Genomic DNA, 18,838 nt, shown 5'->3' on the forward strand with positions numbered 1-18,838 from the left:
TTCTATACGTGAGGGTGATCGTTTGCCTCCAGTAAACATAGCGGAGGGTATCCCGCGTTTTCTATATAATATGAAGTGAAGCTTTTTTGCCCTCAGTAACAATGGGTGAGGGGTCATACGTCCAATGTGTGGGAGAAGCTCTTTCTCCTCGGTAACAATGGCGGACGGGCCTCGTGTTCTGTATAAGAAGGGAACGCTTTGCCCTCAATAGCAATGGCGGCAGTTGCGGCGCTCGGCGTGACGTATATCCGGCCGCGGGTGATGATGGGAGCGATGGATCGCGCTGAGTTTGAGCGGCAGCGGGAGAGGTTGGCGCAGCGGATTCAGGCTGTGAGTCACGTGACCTGCACCGAGACGGGCCAATCACAGGGCTGCTGAGTCAGCGCCATAGCAGAGCGCTGGCTGTTCGATGCATTCTGATTGGCTGAGAGCGAGCCCCTCCTCCTGTGTGGGATCCAACGTACGATCTGATCCGTGTAGATTGTATTGCGATCCCTCCAACAAACGTAGAGAAAATATTAGGGGGCGGGGCAATGGGAGGGTTTTATTTCTGGTTGTCTGTGCTTAAACCGGTGTTCAGATGGCGTGCTGACTGCACTGCCTATACACAGGTAGCCTGTAGGGGGGGCAGGCTGTACATATTTTCTCCAGTTTGTGGCTTTAGCTCTGTGGGGGTGGGGTCACCCCTGGAAAGATCCGCCTCCTGCTCCCACGATTGGGCGGAATAGTGGTGAAGTACGCGGGAACACGGCACGCCTTCCTCTGCGATCCGGCCATGAACAGCCGTGTGATCGGTGCCCCCTGTATACTGTCACTGTGTAGCCGTATACGGCGGGTATCTGGCAGAACGCTCCCGCCATTACCGGCACTTCATCAGACACTCCCGAGCGGCATTGGGCACCAAATATAGAGCGTGGTGGGCGGGACTAACAGTAGGCGGTTACTGTGACATCACACTGCGATGTTACTCCGCCTGCCTGACTGCTGCTGTGTTCTGGGGACGTTTGGACCCCCCTGACCCCTCCCTTACCTACACCCCTGGAAGGAGGACATGGATCAGGGAGGATAGAAATATTTTCATTATAATGTGTCCTCTACACATCCAACATATCACACATCTACTGAGTGGGGGGGTGTCAGACCAGAAAGGGGGCGTGTCTGATCGGTGTGACCACTTCCTCCCTCACCTTTGTGGTGGTGATCTGAGAACTCCTGTTCTGACTCATGAAACTAGTTCCTAGACACACCCACAGGCCCCAGGAAGTGCACACGCCCCCTGCCCCTGTGAAGTGCGCTGTGGATCCTGGCTGTGGTGTATTGATAGCAGGGTGATTGTTAGGTGACAAGGGTCAGAGGGCCCCATGGCCAACATGTATACCCGCTCCATCTGTACACGGGGGATCTGTTACCCCAGATCCCATCCAATCATTTCTCTGTTCTCTCCCAGGATCTGCAGGAGGCCACCCAACTACTGAGCCAACTCAACCACAACCTGGAGACCTGGGGACAGAGGACTGGGGAGACCCAGCAACTGGAGCAGGTGACACCCATAACACAAGTCTGTCATCTTCCTGCAGGGTGACACCCATAACACAAATCTGTCCTCTTCCTGCAGGGTGACACCCATAACACAAATCTGTCCTCTTCCTGCAGGGTGACACCCATAACACAAGTCTGTCATCTTCCTGCAGGGTGACACCCATAACACAAATCTGTCCTCTTCCTGCAGGGTGACACCCATAACACAAGTCTGTCCTCTTCCTGCAGGGTGACACCCATAACACAAATCTGTCCTCTTCCTGCACGATGACACCGATAACACAAGTCTGTCATCTTCCTGCAGGGTGACACCCATAACACAAGTCTGTCCTCTTCCTGCACGATGACACCGATAACACAAGTCTGTCATCTTCCTGCAGGGTGACACCCATAACACAAGTCTGTCATCTTCCTGCAGGGTGACACCCATAACACAAGTCTGTCCTCTTCCTGCAGGATGACACCGATAACACAAGTCTGTCTTCTTCCTGCAGGATGACACCGATAACACAAGTCTGTCCTCTTCCTGCAGGCTGACACCCATAACACAAATCTGTCCTCTTCCTGCAGGGTGACACCCATAACACAAATCTGTCCTCTTCCTGCAGGGTGACACCCATAACACAAATCTGTCCTCTTCCTGCACGGTGACACCCATAACACAAATCTGTCCTCTTCCTGCACGGTGACACCCATAACACAAATCTGTCCTCTTCCTGCAGGGTGACACCCATAAGTCAGATCTGTCCTCTTCCTGCAGGGTGACACCCATAATACAAATCTGTCCTCTTCCTGCAGGGTGACACCCATAACACAAATCTGTCCTCTTCCTGCAGGGTGACACCCAGAACACAAATCTGTCCTCTTCCTGCAGGGTGACACCCATAACACAAATCTGTCCTCTCCCTGCAGGGTGACACCCAGAACACAAATCTGTCCTCCTCCTGCAGGGTGACACCCATAACACAAATCTGTCCTCTTCCTGCAGGGTGACACCCATAACACAAATCTGTCCTCTTCCTGCAGGGTGACACCCATAACACAAATCTGTCCTCTTCCTGCAGGGTGACACCCATAACTCAGATCTGTCCTCTTCCTGCAGGGTGACACCCATAACTCAGATCTGTCCTCTTCCTGCAGGGTGACACCCATAACTCAGATCTGTCCTCTTCCTGCAGGGTGACACCCATAACACAAATCTGTCCTCCTCCTGCAGGGTGACACCCAGAACACAAATCTGTCCTCCTCCTCCTGCAGGGTGACACCCAGAACACAAATCTGTCCTCCTCCTGCAGGGTGACACCCAGAACACAAATCTGTCCTCCTCCTCCTGCAGGGTGACACCCAGAACACAAATCTGTCCTCCTCCTGTTGAAGGGTGACATCTAGAACACAAATCTGTCCTCTTCCTGCAGGGTGACACCCATAACTCAGATCTGTCCTCCTCCTGCAGGGTGACACCCAGAACACAAATCTGTCCTTTTCCTGCAGGGTGACACCCATAACACAAACCTGTCCTTCTCCTCCTGCAGGGTGACACCCAGAACACAAATCTGTCCTCCTCCTCCTGCAGGGTGACACCCAGAACACAAATCTGTCCTCCTCCTGCAGGGTGACACCCAGAACACAAATCTGTCCTCCTCCTCCTGCAGGGTGACACCCAGAACACAAATCTGTCCTTCTCCTCCTGCAGGGTGACACCCAGAACACAAATCTGTCCTCCTCCTCCTGCAGGGTGACACCCAGAACACAAATCTGTCCTCCTCCTCCTGCAGGGTGACACCCACAACACAAATCTGTCCTCCTCCTCCTGCAGGGTGACACCCACAACACAAATCTGTCCTCTTCCTGCAGGGTGACACCCATAATTCAGATCTGTCCTCCTCCTGCAGGGTGACACCCATAACACAAATCTGTCCTCCTCCTGCAGGGTGACACCCATAACACAAATCTGTCCTCCTCCTGCAGGGTGACACCCAGAACACAAATCTGTCCTCCTCCTCCTGCAGGGTGACACCCATAACACAAATCTGTCCTCCTCCTGCAGGGTGACACCCAGAACACAAATCTGTCCTCCTCCTGCAGGGTGACACCCAGAACACAAATCTGTCCTCTTCCTGCAGGGTGACACCCAGAACACAAATCTGTCCTCTTCCTGCAGGGTGACACCCAGAACACAATCAATCTGCAGGGTGTCACCGACAGGGAGGATCTCTTGGCTCTCAGTGACATGATCGATGTTCTGTCTTGCAGGTTTGGTCGCAGTTCCAGCAGCAGATCGTCTCCCTCTCTGACGCCCTGGGGGCCTCCGGTCACTGATCGTCCTGTGGGTGTCACCCAGGATTTGTCATCTCGTACCATGTTTGCTTCCATTGATTATTGTACATATGTCATGTGATATCTGTCTACAATAAACTGCCGGACCCGCCTGCACACCAGCTGAATGTTCAGATCAGGCAGACAGGCGGAGTTTCAGCACCGCTGACAGGCCGAGGTGTCTGTATTTTTTCCTTTCATTCACAGAATCTTTGGTAGTGTCATGTTTCAGACCCTGGGGGTGGGGGAGGGGGCTGAACAGTCACATGTTTCAGACCCTGGGGGTTTGGGAGGGGGCTGAACAGTCACATGTTTCAGACACGTGTCAGTGAGATACAAAGAAACGTCAGATCAGAAGAGACTGAAGGATGAAATGTGCTCTTCTGATTTGATATTCTCATTAAATAAAGTTACATTAATCAAAACCAGTGGTCCTGCCTAATAGTGAGCCCCTGATGAGGGCCGAAACGCGTAGGGTGGAGCAAGTGCTGGTGATTGTCTTAGTTGTAGGATTGGAAGGAAGTCCTCTACTGACGCCTACAGGAGGATTGGAGGGAAGTCTTATACCGCCACCTACAGGATTGGAAGGAAGTCATACCACCGCCTACAGGAGGATTGGAGGGAAGTCCTATACCGCGACCTACAGGATTGGAAGGAAGTCATACCGCCGCCTACAGGAGGATTGGAGGGAAGTCCTACACCGCTGCCTACAGGAGGATTGGAGGGAAGTCCTATACCGCCACCTACAGGAGGATTGGAGGGAAGTTCTACACCGCCGCCTACAGGAGGATTGGAGGGAAGTCCTCTACTGCCACCTACAGGAGGATTGGAGGGAAGTCCTACACCGCCGCCTACAGGAGGATTGGAGGGAAGTCCTCTACCGCCACCTACAGGAGGATTGGAGGGAAGTCCTACACCGCCGCCTACAGGAGGATTGGAAGGAAGTCCTCTACCACCGCCTACAGGAGGATTGGAAGGATGTCCTATACCGCCGCCTACAGGAGGATTGGAAGGAAGTCCTCTACCGCCGCCTACAGGAGGATTGGAAGGAAGTCCTCTACCACCGCCTACAGGAGGATTGGAAGGATGTCCTATACCGTCGCCTACAGGAGGATTGGAAGGAAGTCCTCTACCGCCGCCTACAGGAGGATTGGAAGGATGTCCTATACCGCTGCCTACAGGAGGATTGGAAGGAAGTCCTCTACCGCCGCCTACAGGAGGATTGGAGGGATGTCCTCTACCGCCGCCTACAGGAGGATTGGAAGGATGTCCTCTACCGCCACCTACAGGAGGATTGGAAGGAAGTCCTCTACCGCTGCCTACAGGAGGATTGGAAGGATGTCCTCTACCGCCGCCTACAGGAGGATTGGAAGGAAGTCCTATACCGCCGCCTACAGGAGGATTGGAGATATGTAGGATGTTACCCACCTCTACCCAGCATTCCTTTTTCTTTTTTTCTTTTGGAAGTCTAATCTGTTTCTTCGGCTTTGGTCACCAGTTGCCCACTCTCCCTCGGTTGGTTGGCTTGTGGATGTCCTAACACTCCAGTGCCCCCCAATGGACAAGAGAGGAATTTTTGTGCTCAATATAAAATCCTTTTCTTGGGGTCCATTGAGGGCCACGGGATGATACCACTTGCTGCAAACTGAGGTATGCTGGGAGTGGGAGGGGTTTGCCTGGGCTGGCCTACAGAATTTTTATTTGCCAGTTTCCAACGCTCCTGTAGATGGCAGTATAACCTGATAGTATATGATGTCCTTTGTCCCTTAATGGACTCCTATACCTGTGACATCCCCCTGGAATCTGGAAATCATAGTAGTACGCACCGCTACTCCCGTGAGCTCCAGCTTGCGGGTCCCGTGCCCTGCGGCTTGGTGAACACAGGAGGTCGCTCACTACAGGCATTTATTTTCTAAGTGAATGCAAAGCATTCTGTGATTGGACTAGGTGGAGAAGCAGAATGGTGATGTCACGCTGTCCACCTTGTCCTCAAGGAAACATGTTTCCGCTAAGCCACCAAGATGGCTTTTGTGCATGTACAGTATATTTACAGCTTTAAAACTGAAGACCATGAAGGCAGGTACCTGCTGTGAGGTGTGACTACTGCCTCTGACAGGTGCGCCCATGTTGTCACCCTGTCACATGCACCCCCTGGTGGAGAGTACAAGCCATTACAGATTTTGCAGTATTGTTCCACCACGAGCACAAACCCAGCCTAGAGAAATAAAGTGCAGCTGATGCTGGAGTAAGTGCCTATAGATGGGGAGGGGGGGGGGGGATTTACTAAAACTGGCCAGGCTTTAATGTTAATCAGTTGCTTGTTTTTACTGCCCACCTGATGAAGGGTGCAATGCTCTGCAGGCTTCAGTGCAAAATAGTAGTATCTCATTGACCATGAGTGGTGTGTATATATATATATACACACTATATTGCCCCAAGTATTGGGCCTCCTGCATTCCCACACACATGACTTTTAATGGCGTTCTAGTCCGTAGGGTTCAATATTGCGTTGGCCCCGCCCTTTCCACACACATGACCAGTAACGGCCTCCCAGTCTTAGTCCATAGGGTTCAATATTGCGTTGGCCCCACCCTTTCCACACATATGAACTTTAATGGCCCCCCAGTCTTGGTCCGTAGGGTTCAATATTGAGTTGGCCCCGCCCTTTCCACACACATGACCTTTAATGGCCCCCCAGTCTTAGTCCGTAGGGTTCAATATTGAGTTGGCCCCGCCCTTTCCACACACATGACCTTTAATGGCCCCCCAGTCTTAGTCCGTAGGGTTCAATATTGAGTTGGCCCCGCCCTTTGCAGCTATAGCAGCTTCACCTCTTCTGGGAAGGCCGTCCACAAGGTTTAGGAGGGTGTCTATGGGAAGGTTGGACCATTCTTCCAGAAGCACATTTGTCAGGTCAGGCACTGATGTCGGGGGAGGAGGCCTGGCTCGCAGTCTCCGCTCTAATTCATCCCAAAGGTGTTCTGTGGGGTTGAGGTCAGGACTCTGTGCAGGACAGTCAGGTTCCTCCACCCCAAACTGGCTCCTCCATGTCTTTATGGACCTTGCTTTGTGCACTGGTGGGCAGTCATGTTGGAACAGGAAGGGGCCATCCCCAAACTCTTCCCACAAAGTTGGGAGCATGAAATTGTCCAAAATGTCGCCTTAAGAGTTCCCTTTACTGGAACTAGGGGGCCAAGCCCACCCCCTGAAAAACAACCCCACACCATAATCCCCCCTCCACCAAACTTTACACTTGGCAATAATACAGTCAGGCAAGTACCGTTCTCCTGGCAACCACCAAACCCAGACACGTCCATTGGATTGCCAGACAGAGAAGTGTGATTGGTTACTCCAGAGAACACGTCTCCATGCTCGAGTCCAGTGGCGGCCTGCTTTACACCACGACATCTGACGCTTTGCATTGCACTTGGTGATGGAAGGCTTGGATGCAGCTGCTCGGCCATGGAAACCCATTCCATGAAGCTCTCTACGCACTGTTGTTGGGCTCATCTGAAGGCCACACCAAGTTTGGAGGTCTTTAGCTATTGACTCTGCAGACAGTTGGCGACTTCTGCGCACTGTGCGCTTCAGCATGCACTGACCCCGCCCTGTCATGTGACGTGGCCTACCACTTGGTGGCTGAGTGGCTGTTGTTCCCAGTGGCTTCCACTTTGTTATAATCCCACTAACAGTTGAGCGTGGAATATTTAGTAGCCAGGAAATGTCACGGATGGACTTATTGCCCAGGTGGCCACCTATCACGGGACCACGCTTGGAGCCACTGAGCTCCTGAGAGCGACCCATTCTTTCACCAATGTTTGTAGAAGCAGTCTGCATGCCTAGGGGCTTGATTGTATACACCTGGGGCCATGGAGGGGATTGGAACACCTGAATCACATGATATGGAGGGGATTGGAACACCTGAATCACATAATATGGAGGGGATTGGAACACCTGAATCACATGATTGGGAGGGCGGGGCCAATACTTTAGGCAATAATCGTGTATATAAATAAAAAGCAGACTATTCCTTTAAGTGTTACCTATGTATGTAATCTGTTGTTCTACAGTGTATAGGATTGGGGGGATCCAATCTGTATCCTCACTTTACTCCACAGACCTCTTGAATGTTCAGTAAATGGGCGCCGCTACCCAAATGATCTCTATTTGCTTCTAGATTGTGTTGAGCATCTAATCTGCTGCATACTGAACACAGTAGGTCAGCCGCTCAGCACAAGTGCCATACAGAGGATGCTTTGCCTTTACTTAATAAATGCAAAGCTTTGTATGATTGGATGAGGGGGGGAGTGCAACGTCACCACGCCTCCTTTCTACCACTTCAAATCAGAGAATATTTTGAACACGTGTCATGTAGAGAATGCTTTTGCATTTTCTTAAATGCAAAGTATTTTCTAGATGAGGTGGGGAGCATGACATCTTCACGCCACCTTTCCTGCACTTCCAATCGGAGAACATTTTGCACAGGTGCCATCTAGAGAATGTTTTGCATTTACTTAATAAATGCAAAGCATTTTCTGGTCGGATGAGGTGGGGAGCATGGGTCACAGTAGGTTGGTCGCTCAGCATGGGTGCCATTCAGAGGATACTTTTCATTTACTTAATGCAAAGCGTTCTCTGATTGGATGAGGTGGGGAGCATGATGTTGCCACACTGCCTTTCCACCACTTCCAATCCGAGAATATTTCAATTGGGTGTCATGTAGAGAATGCTTTGCATTTTCTTAAATGTAAAATGTTCTCTGGATGAGATGGGGAGTGTGACGTCATCACGCCACCTTTCCAATCAGAATAGGTGATTGGTCACCATCCTGTGTTCAGAATGCTGCAGGGCAACTACTCAGCATGAGATCCAGAAGCAAGTGGAGAACGGTGAAGTAGCGATGTCTACAGGTTCCAGGGGTATCAGCCAGGTATGGGATATACAGAGCTTAGCATAAATGAGTCCACCCCATCAGATTTGTCAGAAAACCTTCACTTTCCTTTCAGAATCCACATTTTCTGTGACACTATACTACAAAATCCTCCCACAAATGCTGGCCATTGATTGCAGACAAGATTTGTTCATTTGCACTCACAAAAAAGTATTTTTCCTAACATTCATTCAAGACCATGTTGCAAAAATGAACACGCCCTAATGAAAGTCTTAGGAACAAAAGCTACATTTTAGACAACAAAATCCTAATTAAAAATAATTCAGCTACAGGTGAGTCTAATTATTTATTAAACAGGAGTCCAGCAGAAAGCAGATTATAAAAAGGGCGTTACTTAACAATACCCCGCCCATTTCATGCTGTCAGCAACAGCACCACATGGAAGTGAAATGTCACAAGGCCTGAGAAAGAAAATCATTTCTTTACACAAGAAAGAAAATAATTTCTTTAGAAAGGTGAAAGGCTACAAGAAGATCAGCAAAGCTTTCCTTAGAATACTGTAGTAAAAGTGATACAAAAATGTAACAAAGATGAAAATGCAACCATCTCACAGAGACATCCAGGCCATCCATGGAAGTTAACACCTCAACAGGAGTGTCTTCTGAGGAGAAGGGTTGAAGAAAATCGCCATGCAAGTTCACTGCAGTTGGCTAAAAAAGTAGAAAGCAAAGCTGGAGTGATGGTTTCCCATGACACAATATGGCATACACTGCAGAGAAATGGCATGCATGGGTGTCGTCCACAAAGGAAAACTGTCCTAAAGCCCATGCACTAAAAAAACATGCCAAGAATTTGCCAGGGTCCATGCTGAAACAGAAGACTACTGGGACACTGCATTTTTGGAGTGATAAGACCAAGATAAATGTTTTTGGAACTGATGGCTTCAAAACTGTATGGCAGCGCAAGGGTGAGGAGTACAAAGAAAAATGCATGGTGCCTACTGTGAAACATGGTGGTGGCAGTGTCCTTCTGTGGGGCTGCATGAGTGCTGCTGGTGTCGGGGAGCTGCATTTCATTGAACATATGAATTCACAGATGGCAGCATCTTCTTTCAATATAGATCCATCACTCCGTGTCCTTGGCAGTCGTGCACTTTTCCAACATGACAATGCTCCAAAACACACATCTGGGGCCACTGTTGCATTTCTGAAGAAGAACCGGGTGAACGTGATTCAGTGGCCAAATATGTCTCCTGATCTGAACCCAATTAAACACCTATGGGGGATTCTGACGTTGAGCTTCACTCTCCATCCAGCCTCTAAAAGAAGTCGTTCTTGAAGAATGGAAAAAGATCGATGTTGCAATATGTCACCAACTTGTTCATTCCATGCCTAGAAGACTTGGTGCTGCCCTTACCAATCAAAATACTAGATGGAGGAGTTTTTTCTGTGGGGGGGGGGTTCATTTTTGCAGCAACTAATTTCAGTAAAACTGAAGATTTTGTAATCTAAGTTCTATTATTAACCTTCCTTCCATATAATGAGCCGAATAAATGTTCTATAAAACTCAAAATTTGGAAATTGAGATATTGATTAAAATCTTACTTTTCAAAAAGGGGTGTACTCATTTATGCTGAGCAGTGTACATAGTTACATTGGTCCAAACCGAAACAATGTAACTATATAATATCCATACCTGGAATTCTTCTTTAATAAGATAGCATTGTAAAGTAACCTGTTTTACCAAAATAAGTTATTGGATACATTGTATCTTTTCAGGACGTGCAGAAGTTTGTTTTCTATTGTTGCTACTCATTTGCGTTGAACTCCACCAGCTGCCACTAGAGGTCCTCACAAGCGATCTCTGAGCTTTACACACAACCAACTGCAATCAATTGTTCCCCCCGAGGTGTCCGGACATAGTCCAGTCCGCCCCACAATCATCTCCTCCCTCCGCTGTAACAGAAGACACAACACCAACATGAAATAACAGATTATATTTTTGCAAATATTCCTAAAACAGGCAAATTTTTTAAACCCCAAGAAAAAATGCAAACTTTTCTTAAAAAATAAATTTTTTGTCCCCACCCACCAGAAAAAAACAAACAAACCAGGAAGCTTATTACAAAAGCAAAAAACAAAACAAAACAAAAAATAGAATCCCGTCCGCTCCTAGGCCTGAACAGGAGGCGGCGCGCTGCATGGTGAAGATGGTGGAGGAAGATCCTCTCGGGCACCCGATTTGTGGAAAGCATAGATTGGACGCTGGAACCCTGCAATGAGAGAGAGGAGGCGGAGACATGTTATTACTGGAGAGTCAGCAACATATTCTCACAATCCTATTCCTGAAACCAGAGGATCAACAGGGTGATCAGGTACAACTTGGGTCAGGAAAAGAGTCACGCCAATCAACTAGGTGTTCCTGCCAATCTTGGGGTGTTCTTACCATGCTTATGGTGTTCCCACTCCATTTGGTGTTATGAAATATTAAAACAGGAGGAGAAGAAACAACCCAATGATGGGCAGGACCTCTCACAAGGTGCCCAGGAGCAGAGTGCAGGACAACGGCAAGGAGAATCTGGAGTCCCAACTACAACTATGAACAGGTCAAGGGTCGCTTCAACCAACAAGGAGTTCCTGCTGATCTTGGGGTTTTCCTGCTCCTCCTTAGCTGTGGTACTGCAGAAGATCCAACAGGAGAGGAAATGCCCCATGGTGGGCACGACCTCTCACAAGGTGGTCAGGAACAGAAGTGTCCAGCTACAGCATTTGGTCCAAGACGTCCTTATGGGGACCTGACCCCAGCTAAAGTACATTGGGTGGACTGACTCTGTAAACTCCAGCCAATTTTTGGTTTTAGAGAGATCCTTTCATCACCTTGCCCATTCAGGAGAAAGTGACTGTAAAGCCCACTAACAACCACTTTATACTCTTCATCACCAGGTTCTTTTTGATGCAAAAGCACTGGAGAGGAGTTTGTAAGGAGCATTGTGTGAACGTGCTTAGGCCTAGCAAATGGCCACTAGGTTCAAGAAGTGCAACACGGCAGAAGGTCACATGTTTAGCACTTGCAAGGATTGTCAAGTGTTTGTGTGCTTAGGCCTAGCAAATGGCCACAAGACCCCAGTAGGGCACCAAGGCAGGAAATCACATGCTAAGAGCTTGCAGGGAGCATCGCGTGAATGTGCTTAGGCCTAGCAAATGGCCACTAGACCCCAGTAGTGCACCATGGCAGGAGATCACATGCTTGGCACGTTCACACAATGCTCCTTTCAAGCTCTTCGGCCTAGCAAATGGCCACTAGACCCCAGTGGTGCACCATGGCAGGAGATCACATGCTTAGAGCTTGCAAGGATTGTCAAGTTTATGTGCTTAGGCCTAGCAAATGGCCACTAGACCCGAGTAGTGCACCATGGCAGGAGGTCACATGCTCCCCCATAAATAGAAGTACTGGGTATTTGTGAATTGGTGGCCACAAAAGGAGCATCAGGGAACACAGTGTCCATTTAAAGCCAAACTTTGGGCACAAAAACCCCTTGCAGTAGCAAGGCGCCAGTGGCGGTTTCAGTGACTAACAGAAGTCTTTTAATTCTATGTGGCGGTATTTGAACAACATTAATACTGGATGGTATGTAATTCACGGCCTATTCAACATGGTATTTTCGTAACCCTTGCTGTATGTATTCTTACTGTTGACTGCATTATGGAGTTCCATTGTACCATCTTTTTCTTTAGTCCACCCCTGATGAAAGAAATAGGTTTTCTGAAACGCATCAGAAAACTACTGAAGATACCGTATTTGTCCATCTCTATTATTCCTAGAAGGACTCAGGCTTACACCAAATGCATACCTGTACACTGTATTTTGCAGCCTTTTTTGTTTTTATCACTTTCTGTCCTTGTGAAGTGAATTTTTATGAACTTTTGTAATAAAATGCTTTTTGTAGATTTTTTTTCTTCTGTTGATTTGAGTTGCCTTTAAAGTTCCACCAGTTCTACAAAGGGGAAAAAAAACTACTTTCTGGTTCCAGAGAGAGGACAGATGTGACCGGTCAGCCTGGTTCCGGAAAAAGGGGGCGCCCGCGACCGGCCAAGCCTGGTTCCGGACAGGGGGCGCCCGCGACCGGCCAAGCCTGGTTCCGGACAGGGGGCGCCCGCGACCGGCCAAGCCTGGTTCCGGACAGGGGGCGCCCGCGACCGGTCGCCCTGGTTCCGGAGAGAGGCCGGCCGCGACCGGTCGCCCTGGTTCCGGAGAGAGGCCGGCCGCGACCGGTCGCCCTGGTTCCGGAGAGAGGCCGGCCGCGACCGGTCGCCCTGGTTCCGGAGAGAGGCCGGCCGCGACCGGTCGCCCTGGTTCCGGAGAGAGGCCGGCCGCGACCGGTCGCCCTGGTTCCGGAGAGAGGCCGGCCGCGACCGGTCGCCCTGGTTCCGGAGAGAGGCCGGCCGCGACCGGTCGCCCTGGTTCCGGAGAGAGGCCGGCCGCGACCGGTCGCCCTGGTTCCGGAGAGAGGCCGGCCGCGACCGGTCGCCCTGGTTCCGGAGAGAGGCCGGCCGCGACCGGTCGCCCTGGTTCCGGAGAGAGGCCGGCCGCGACCGGCCGCCCTGGTTCCGGAGAGAGGCCGGCCGCGACCGGCCGCCCTGGTTCCGGAGAGAGGCCGGCCGCGACCGGCCGCCCTGGTTCCGGAGAGAGGCCGGCCGCGACCGGCCGCCCTGGTTCCGGAGAGAGGCCGGCCGCGACCGGCCGCCCTGGTTCCGGAGAGAGGCCGGCCGCGACCGGTCGCCCTGGTTCCGGAGAGAGGCCGGCCGCGACCGGTCGCCCTGGTTCCGGAGAGAGGCCGGCCGCGACCGGTCGCCCTGGTTCCGGGGAGAGAGGCCGCCGTGACCGGTCGCCCTGGTTCTGGAGAGAGGGCAGCAGCGATTGGTCATCATAAATTGATGCTCTGCACCATAGAAACACTTCAGAAGCCTCCTACTAGCAATTTCCAGTCCAGGGTCAGACACTTGTGACTGCTCTATGTGCAGCAGGGTGACCGGCATTGGCCAGCGCCTGATCACATCAGCATGAATGGAACCGTAGGCGGTATTATTCTAATTGGGCAAAAACTTCCTGCCGGTCTGTGCTAATCTCCGCCCACTATTAATGAGTTCTCCAGCCTTCTCCGGACCCACACGTGGTGGCAGTGACAGAACATTACCAAGACACCACCCACAGATCCTCCCACAATTGTCACTACCATCCCAATGCATGATGAGATGTGTAGTTCTATGTGACACTTGATAAGGAAGAGGCGTGCAATTCCACAGGGAACCCTCCCACCCAGGCCGGACATACCAGAAAATAAAGTGCAGACTGGTGACCCCACAGTAGGAAGTAGGACATGCAGGACTCACATTGCAAGGAAGTCTTACACGGGCTACACAGTTAAATGCCATGTAATCAACACATTGCCATCAATGTGGCATCAAGACTGCAGGAGACTGGCATAGCGCCATTTGGTCTTGAATTTGCTATGTGGGTGCAGGACATGTGTCACACCCCCACCAACAGGGTAAGTGCCTGGGCCCCAACATTGCCCTCCCCCATGAAAATTCCAGGGCGCTGGCACCTCAGCTTATTTCAAGTCCAGCACACCTGCCAGATTATGGGATTACCTTTTGATGATGCACACGGTGCAGCCAGCAGTTCGTAACTGGAGAAGCCCACTTCGGAAGACATGAGGTAGGAGGTGAACTGGTCCGGCTTCAGGGAGATCCTACTGTAATTCTTATAGATGGTTTCCTGACAAGACAAAAAAAAACACATTCAGCCTCCAATCCCAGAGGAAGAGACGCGTCAGACAGAGCTAGAGTGTGACGTCATCACGCACGATGATGCTTTGTTTTGTATACCGCTTACTTATTTCTTTTAAATGTAAGTGCAATCGCCATTTATCAAAAAAGTTTATAATACTGCACTACGAGGCTTCTCCTTTTTTGTGCTCCACATACACTATATTGCCAAAAGTACTGGGCCCCCCTACAAATGATTGGATTCAGGTGTTCCAATCCCCTCCCAATCATGTGATTCAGGTGTTCCAATCTCCTCCCAATCATGTGATTCAGGTGTTCCAATCTCCTCCCAATCATGTGATTCAGGTGTTCCAATCCCCTCCATATCATGTGATTCAGGTGTTCCAATCTCCTCCATGGACACAGGTGTATACAATCAACCCCCTAGGCATGCAGACGGCTTCTACAAACATTGGTGAAAGAATGGGTCGCTCTCAGGAGCTCAGTGACTCCAAGCGTGGTCCCGTGATAGGTTACATAGTTAGTGTGGCTGAAAAAAGACAAAAGTCCATCCAGTTCAACCATAAAAAAAAATAAGTTACAATCCTACACCCACAGTTGATCCAGAGGAAGGTAAAAATACCCAGCAAAGCACAATCCAATTTGCTCCTGCAGGGGAAAAATTCCATCCTGATCCCCCGAGAGGCAATCGGATATTCCCTGGATCAACTTTCCCTATAAATGTTATATCCAGCTATATTCTGTGTATCCAAGAAAGAATCCAGGACTTTCCTACAGCAATCCACTGAGCTGCCACACTCAACTCTGGAGGGAGTCTATTCCACATTCTCACAGCTCTTACTGTGAAGAAACCTTTTCGTGTTTGGAGATTAAATCTCTTTTCCTCCAGATGTAAAGAGTGCCCCCTTGTCCTCTGTGATGACCTCAGGGGGAATAACTACACCGAGTTCACTATATGAACCACTGATGTATTATACATGGAGATCATATCCCCCCTTATGTATTATACATGGAGATCACATCCCCCCCTTATGTATTATACATGGAGATCATATCCCCCCTTATGTATTATACATGGAGATCATATCCCCCCTTATGTATTATACATGGAGATCATATCCCCCCTTATGTATTATACATGGAGATCATATCCCCCCTTATGTATTATACATGGAGATCATATCCCCCCTTATGTATTATACATGGAGATCATATCCCCCCTTATGTATTATACATGGAGATCATATCCCCCTTATGTATTATACATGGAGATCATATCCCCCCTTATGTATTATACATGGAGATCATATCCCCCTTATGTATTATACATGGAGATCATATCCCCCCTTATGTATTATACATGGAGATCATATCCCCCCTTATGTATTATACATGGGGATCATATCCTCCCCTTATGTATTATACATGGAGATCATATCCCCCCTTATGTATTATACATGGAGATCATATCCCCCTTATGTATTATACATGGAGATCATATCCCCCCCTTATGTATTATACATGGAGATCATATCCCCCTTATGTATTATACATGGAGATCATATCCCTCCTTATTTATTATACATGGAGATCATATCCCCCTTATGTATTATACATGGAGATCATATCCCCCCCTTATGTATTATACATGGAGATCATATCCCCCCTTATGTATTATACATGGAGATCATATCCCCCCTTATGTATTATACATGGAGATCATATCCCCCCTTATGTATTATACATGGAGATCATATCCCCCCTTATGTATTATACATAGAGATCATATCCCCCCTTATGTATTATACATGGAGATCATATCCCCCCTTATGTATTATACATGGTGATCATATCCCCCCCTTATGTATTATACATGGAGATCATATCCCCCCTTATGTATTATACATGGAGATCATATCCCCCCCCCTTATGTATTATACATGGAGATCATATCCCCCCCTTATGTATTATACATGGTGATCATATCCCCCCCTTATGTATTATACATGGAGATCATATCCCCCCTTATGTATTATACATGGAGATCATATCCCCCCTTATGTATTATACATGGAGATCATATCCCCCCTTATGTATTATACATGGAGATCATATCCCCCCTTATGTATTATACATGGAGATCATATCCCCCCTTATGTATTATACATGGAGATCATATCCCCCCCTTATGTATTATACATGGAGATCATATCCCCCCTTATGTATTATACATGGAGATCATATCCCCCCCTTATGTATTATACATGGAGATCATATCCCCCCTTATGTATTATACATGGTGATCATATCCCCCCTTATGTATTATACATGGAGATCTCTCTCTCTCTGGAGTCTATACCTCTTTTTGCCATGAGGTGCCATGTTGAACACCCAGTGACCAGTATGAGAGAGATAACACCAAATGTAACCCACCTGCTCCCCATTCACACCTGAGACCTTGTAACACTAACGAGTCACATGACACCGGGGAGGGAAAATGGCTAATTGGGCCCAATCTGGACCTTGTCACTTAGGGGTGGAGTCACTTTTGTTGCCGGCGGTTTAGACATTAATGGTGGTGTGTTGAGTTATTTTGAGGGGACAGCAAATTTCCATGTTATACAAGCTGTACACTGACTACGTCACATTGTAGCAAAGTGTCATTCCTTCAGTGTTGTCACAGGAAAAGAGAGAATCAAATATTGACACAAATGTGAGGGGGGGACTCACTTCGGGGAGATACTGTATATGTGCAGTGGCAAAAGGGAGGCCTTTAATGCCCACATGCGCAGCCGTGCCGAGAGCGTGCCCACTATGCACTCCCAGTACAAACACCGAGCTGTCAAAGATGGCGCTTGGTCCAGTCTAAAGATCAGGAGACCGGCTTCCAATCATGTGACCACTCAGAGAGGACCAATGATGGCAGATCCTTCCCGCCCCCAGGCATTTAAAGGACAGGCAGGAAGGGGTTAATCTGTTAGGGTTCAATGTCAAGCAGCATCTGCCAAAACACGTCATATTCTGGGATGTACATAAACAGACATAAAAACGTAACACTATCACAGCATCGCCCCCTGTATACAATTTTAGGCACTGCAGTCAGTACAAATTGTGAAACCTGAGAGGGTTCAAAGGTAACTAAATCAATCAGGGGCCCCCATTTAAGGCCCTGGGGTTAGGGAGGCCCATTATTGTGAATCAGGAAACCAAATGCACATTTAACATACTGGGATATGGACCCAGAGAACTGACCTGTACTTCCTATGTGGGGTCAGGATGAAATTGTGGTGCCCCGTGTGAGGCTATAGATGCCTAGGCAGGAGTCCAGGCTTCCATAAGACTTCATTCAAACAGATCCATCCCCACCCCCGCTCTACTCACTGTCAGCTTCTTCCTCTTGCCGTACGAGGACCAGGGTTGAGGTTCCAGGATGAGGATCCCCCCCGGGGACAGGTGTCTGTAGATTCTCCGAAACATGCGTTTCAGTCCCTCGTCTCCCCAGTTCAGATGGATCCACTTGGTGATGCTGAGGCACAAGATGACGTCGTATTCTGGCTGCTGCACCTCCACCAGCTCGTCCCGGTCCACCACATAATTACCCTGCGGGGTGGAGAGAGAAAGAGGGGCGTTATATACAGACACAAGTACTTCCAAATGTCCCAGAAGTCCCATTGATGTGATCCGGGGAGGACTTCACTTCTAGAGGAGCGCAGAGACCTCCTTACCATAGCTCTAGGCTCTACCACCATCCATCCTGCAGTCCCCATGCTACAGAAAGGGGTTTCTCACTCCTCCTGCTGCATTCTCGTTATCCCCGTCCTGATTCCTTTAGGCCATCACAACTTTATGTATCCAATACTTATGAACCAACTGGGCAAACGATGGTCGAATTTCAGCCTCTCTCCCACCAGCCCTGTATACAATGAGTGGGGGGGTTGGCCAAAAGGTGGAATTATAACCCCTGGTTCAGTGATGTCCAACCAGCTGCCCCCCAGAAGAGGCACATGCCACCCTTGGTACCCATGTCTACATTCCTTATTGGATTTTACATCTTTAAAGAAGACATCCGGGCCAAATGTTTATTTTCCCATGCAGTGGGGCTGTGTCTGTACCACATGGGTTAACGGCTTGTTTTTGTCTAGGGGATTGCAGAGCAGAGACATACCTGCCTAATCCGCCGATCCCCTATGCACAAGACCGATCGCTGCCGCTCCTGCCCCCCCCCCCCCCCCACGGTCTAGTGAATGGACTGTTCCTAACGTCATCACGCCCATAGACCGGTGACTGTCCGATCCCTGCCGCT

At 49.3% G+C, this 18,838-nt stretch overlaps 1 protein-coding gene and 1 long non-coding RNA gene across 5 annotated transcripts in view; one reads left to right on the forward strand and one right to left on the reverse strand.

Moving 5' to 3' along the window:
- LOC149449307 (uncharacterized) overlaps nucleotides 1-4,029 on the forward strand; it is a 68,019-nt gene extending 63,990 nt beyond the window's left edge. For 2 of the 4 annotated variants that reach the window (XR_016315431.1, XR_016315430.1), the window contains exons 2-3: nucleotides 1,448-1,540; nucleotides 3,793-4,029. This is a non-coding gene — a long non-coding RNA (uncharacterized LOC149449307). Of the gene's footprint in view, nucleotides 1-177; nucleotides 331-483; nucleotides 612-1,447; nucleotides 1,541-3,792 lie in introns of those variants that run through there. The other 2 variants (XR_016315428.1, XR_016315429.1) reach the window with 2 other exon arrangements.
- A 6,698-nt stretch (nucleotides 4,030-10,727) lies between these two features.
- On the reverse strand, nucleotides 10,728-18,594 carry MEPCE (methylphosphate capping enzyme). Its single transcript, XM_089693437.1, has 3 exons — nucleotides 17,917-18,594; nucleotides 14,398-14,524; nucleotides 10,728-11,018 (listed from the first exon to the last, which is right to left on the reverse strand). The coding sequence occupies exons 1-3, from the start codon at nucleotides 18,205-18,207 to the stop codon at nucleotides 10,918-10,920; spliced, it is 519 nt and encodes a 172-aa protein (XP_089549563.1). The 5' UTR covers nucleotides 18,208-18,594; the 3' UTR covers nucleotides 10,728-10,917.
- Nucleotides 18,595-18,838: the final 244 nt, after the last annotated feature.

This window comes from Staurois parvus, unplaced genomic scaffold, assembly GCF_062004578.1.
Source record: "Staurois parvus isolate SC_StPar_1 unplaced genomic scaffold, SC_StPar_1.0 ptg000633l, whole genome shotgun sequence".
Lineage (NCBI taxonomy): Eukaryota > Metazoa > Chordata > Amphibia > Anura > Ranidae > Staurois > Staurois parvus.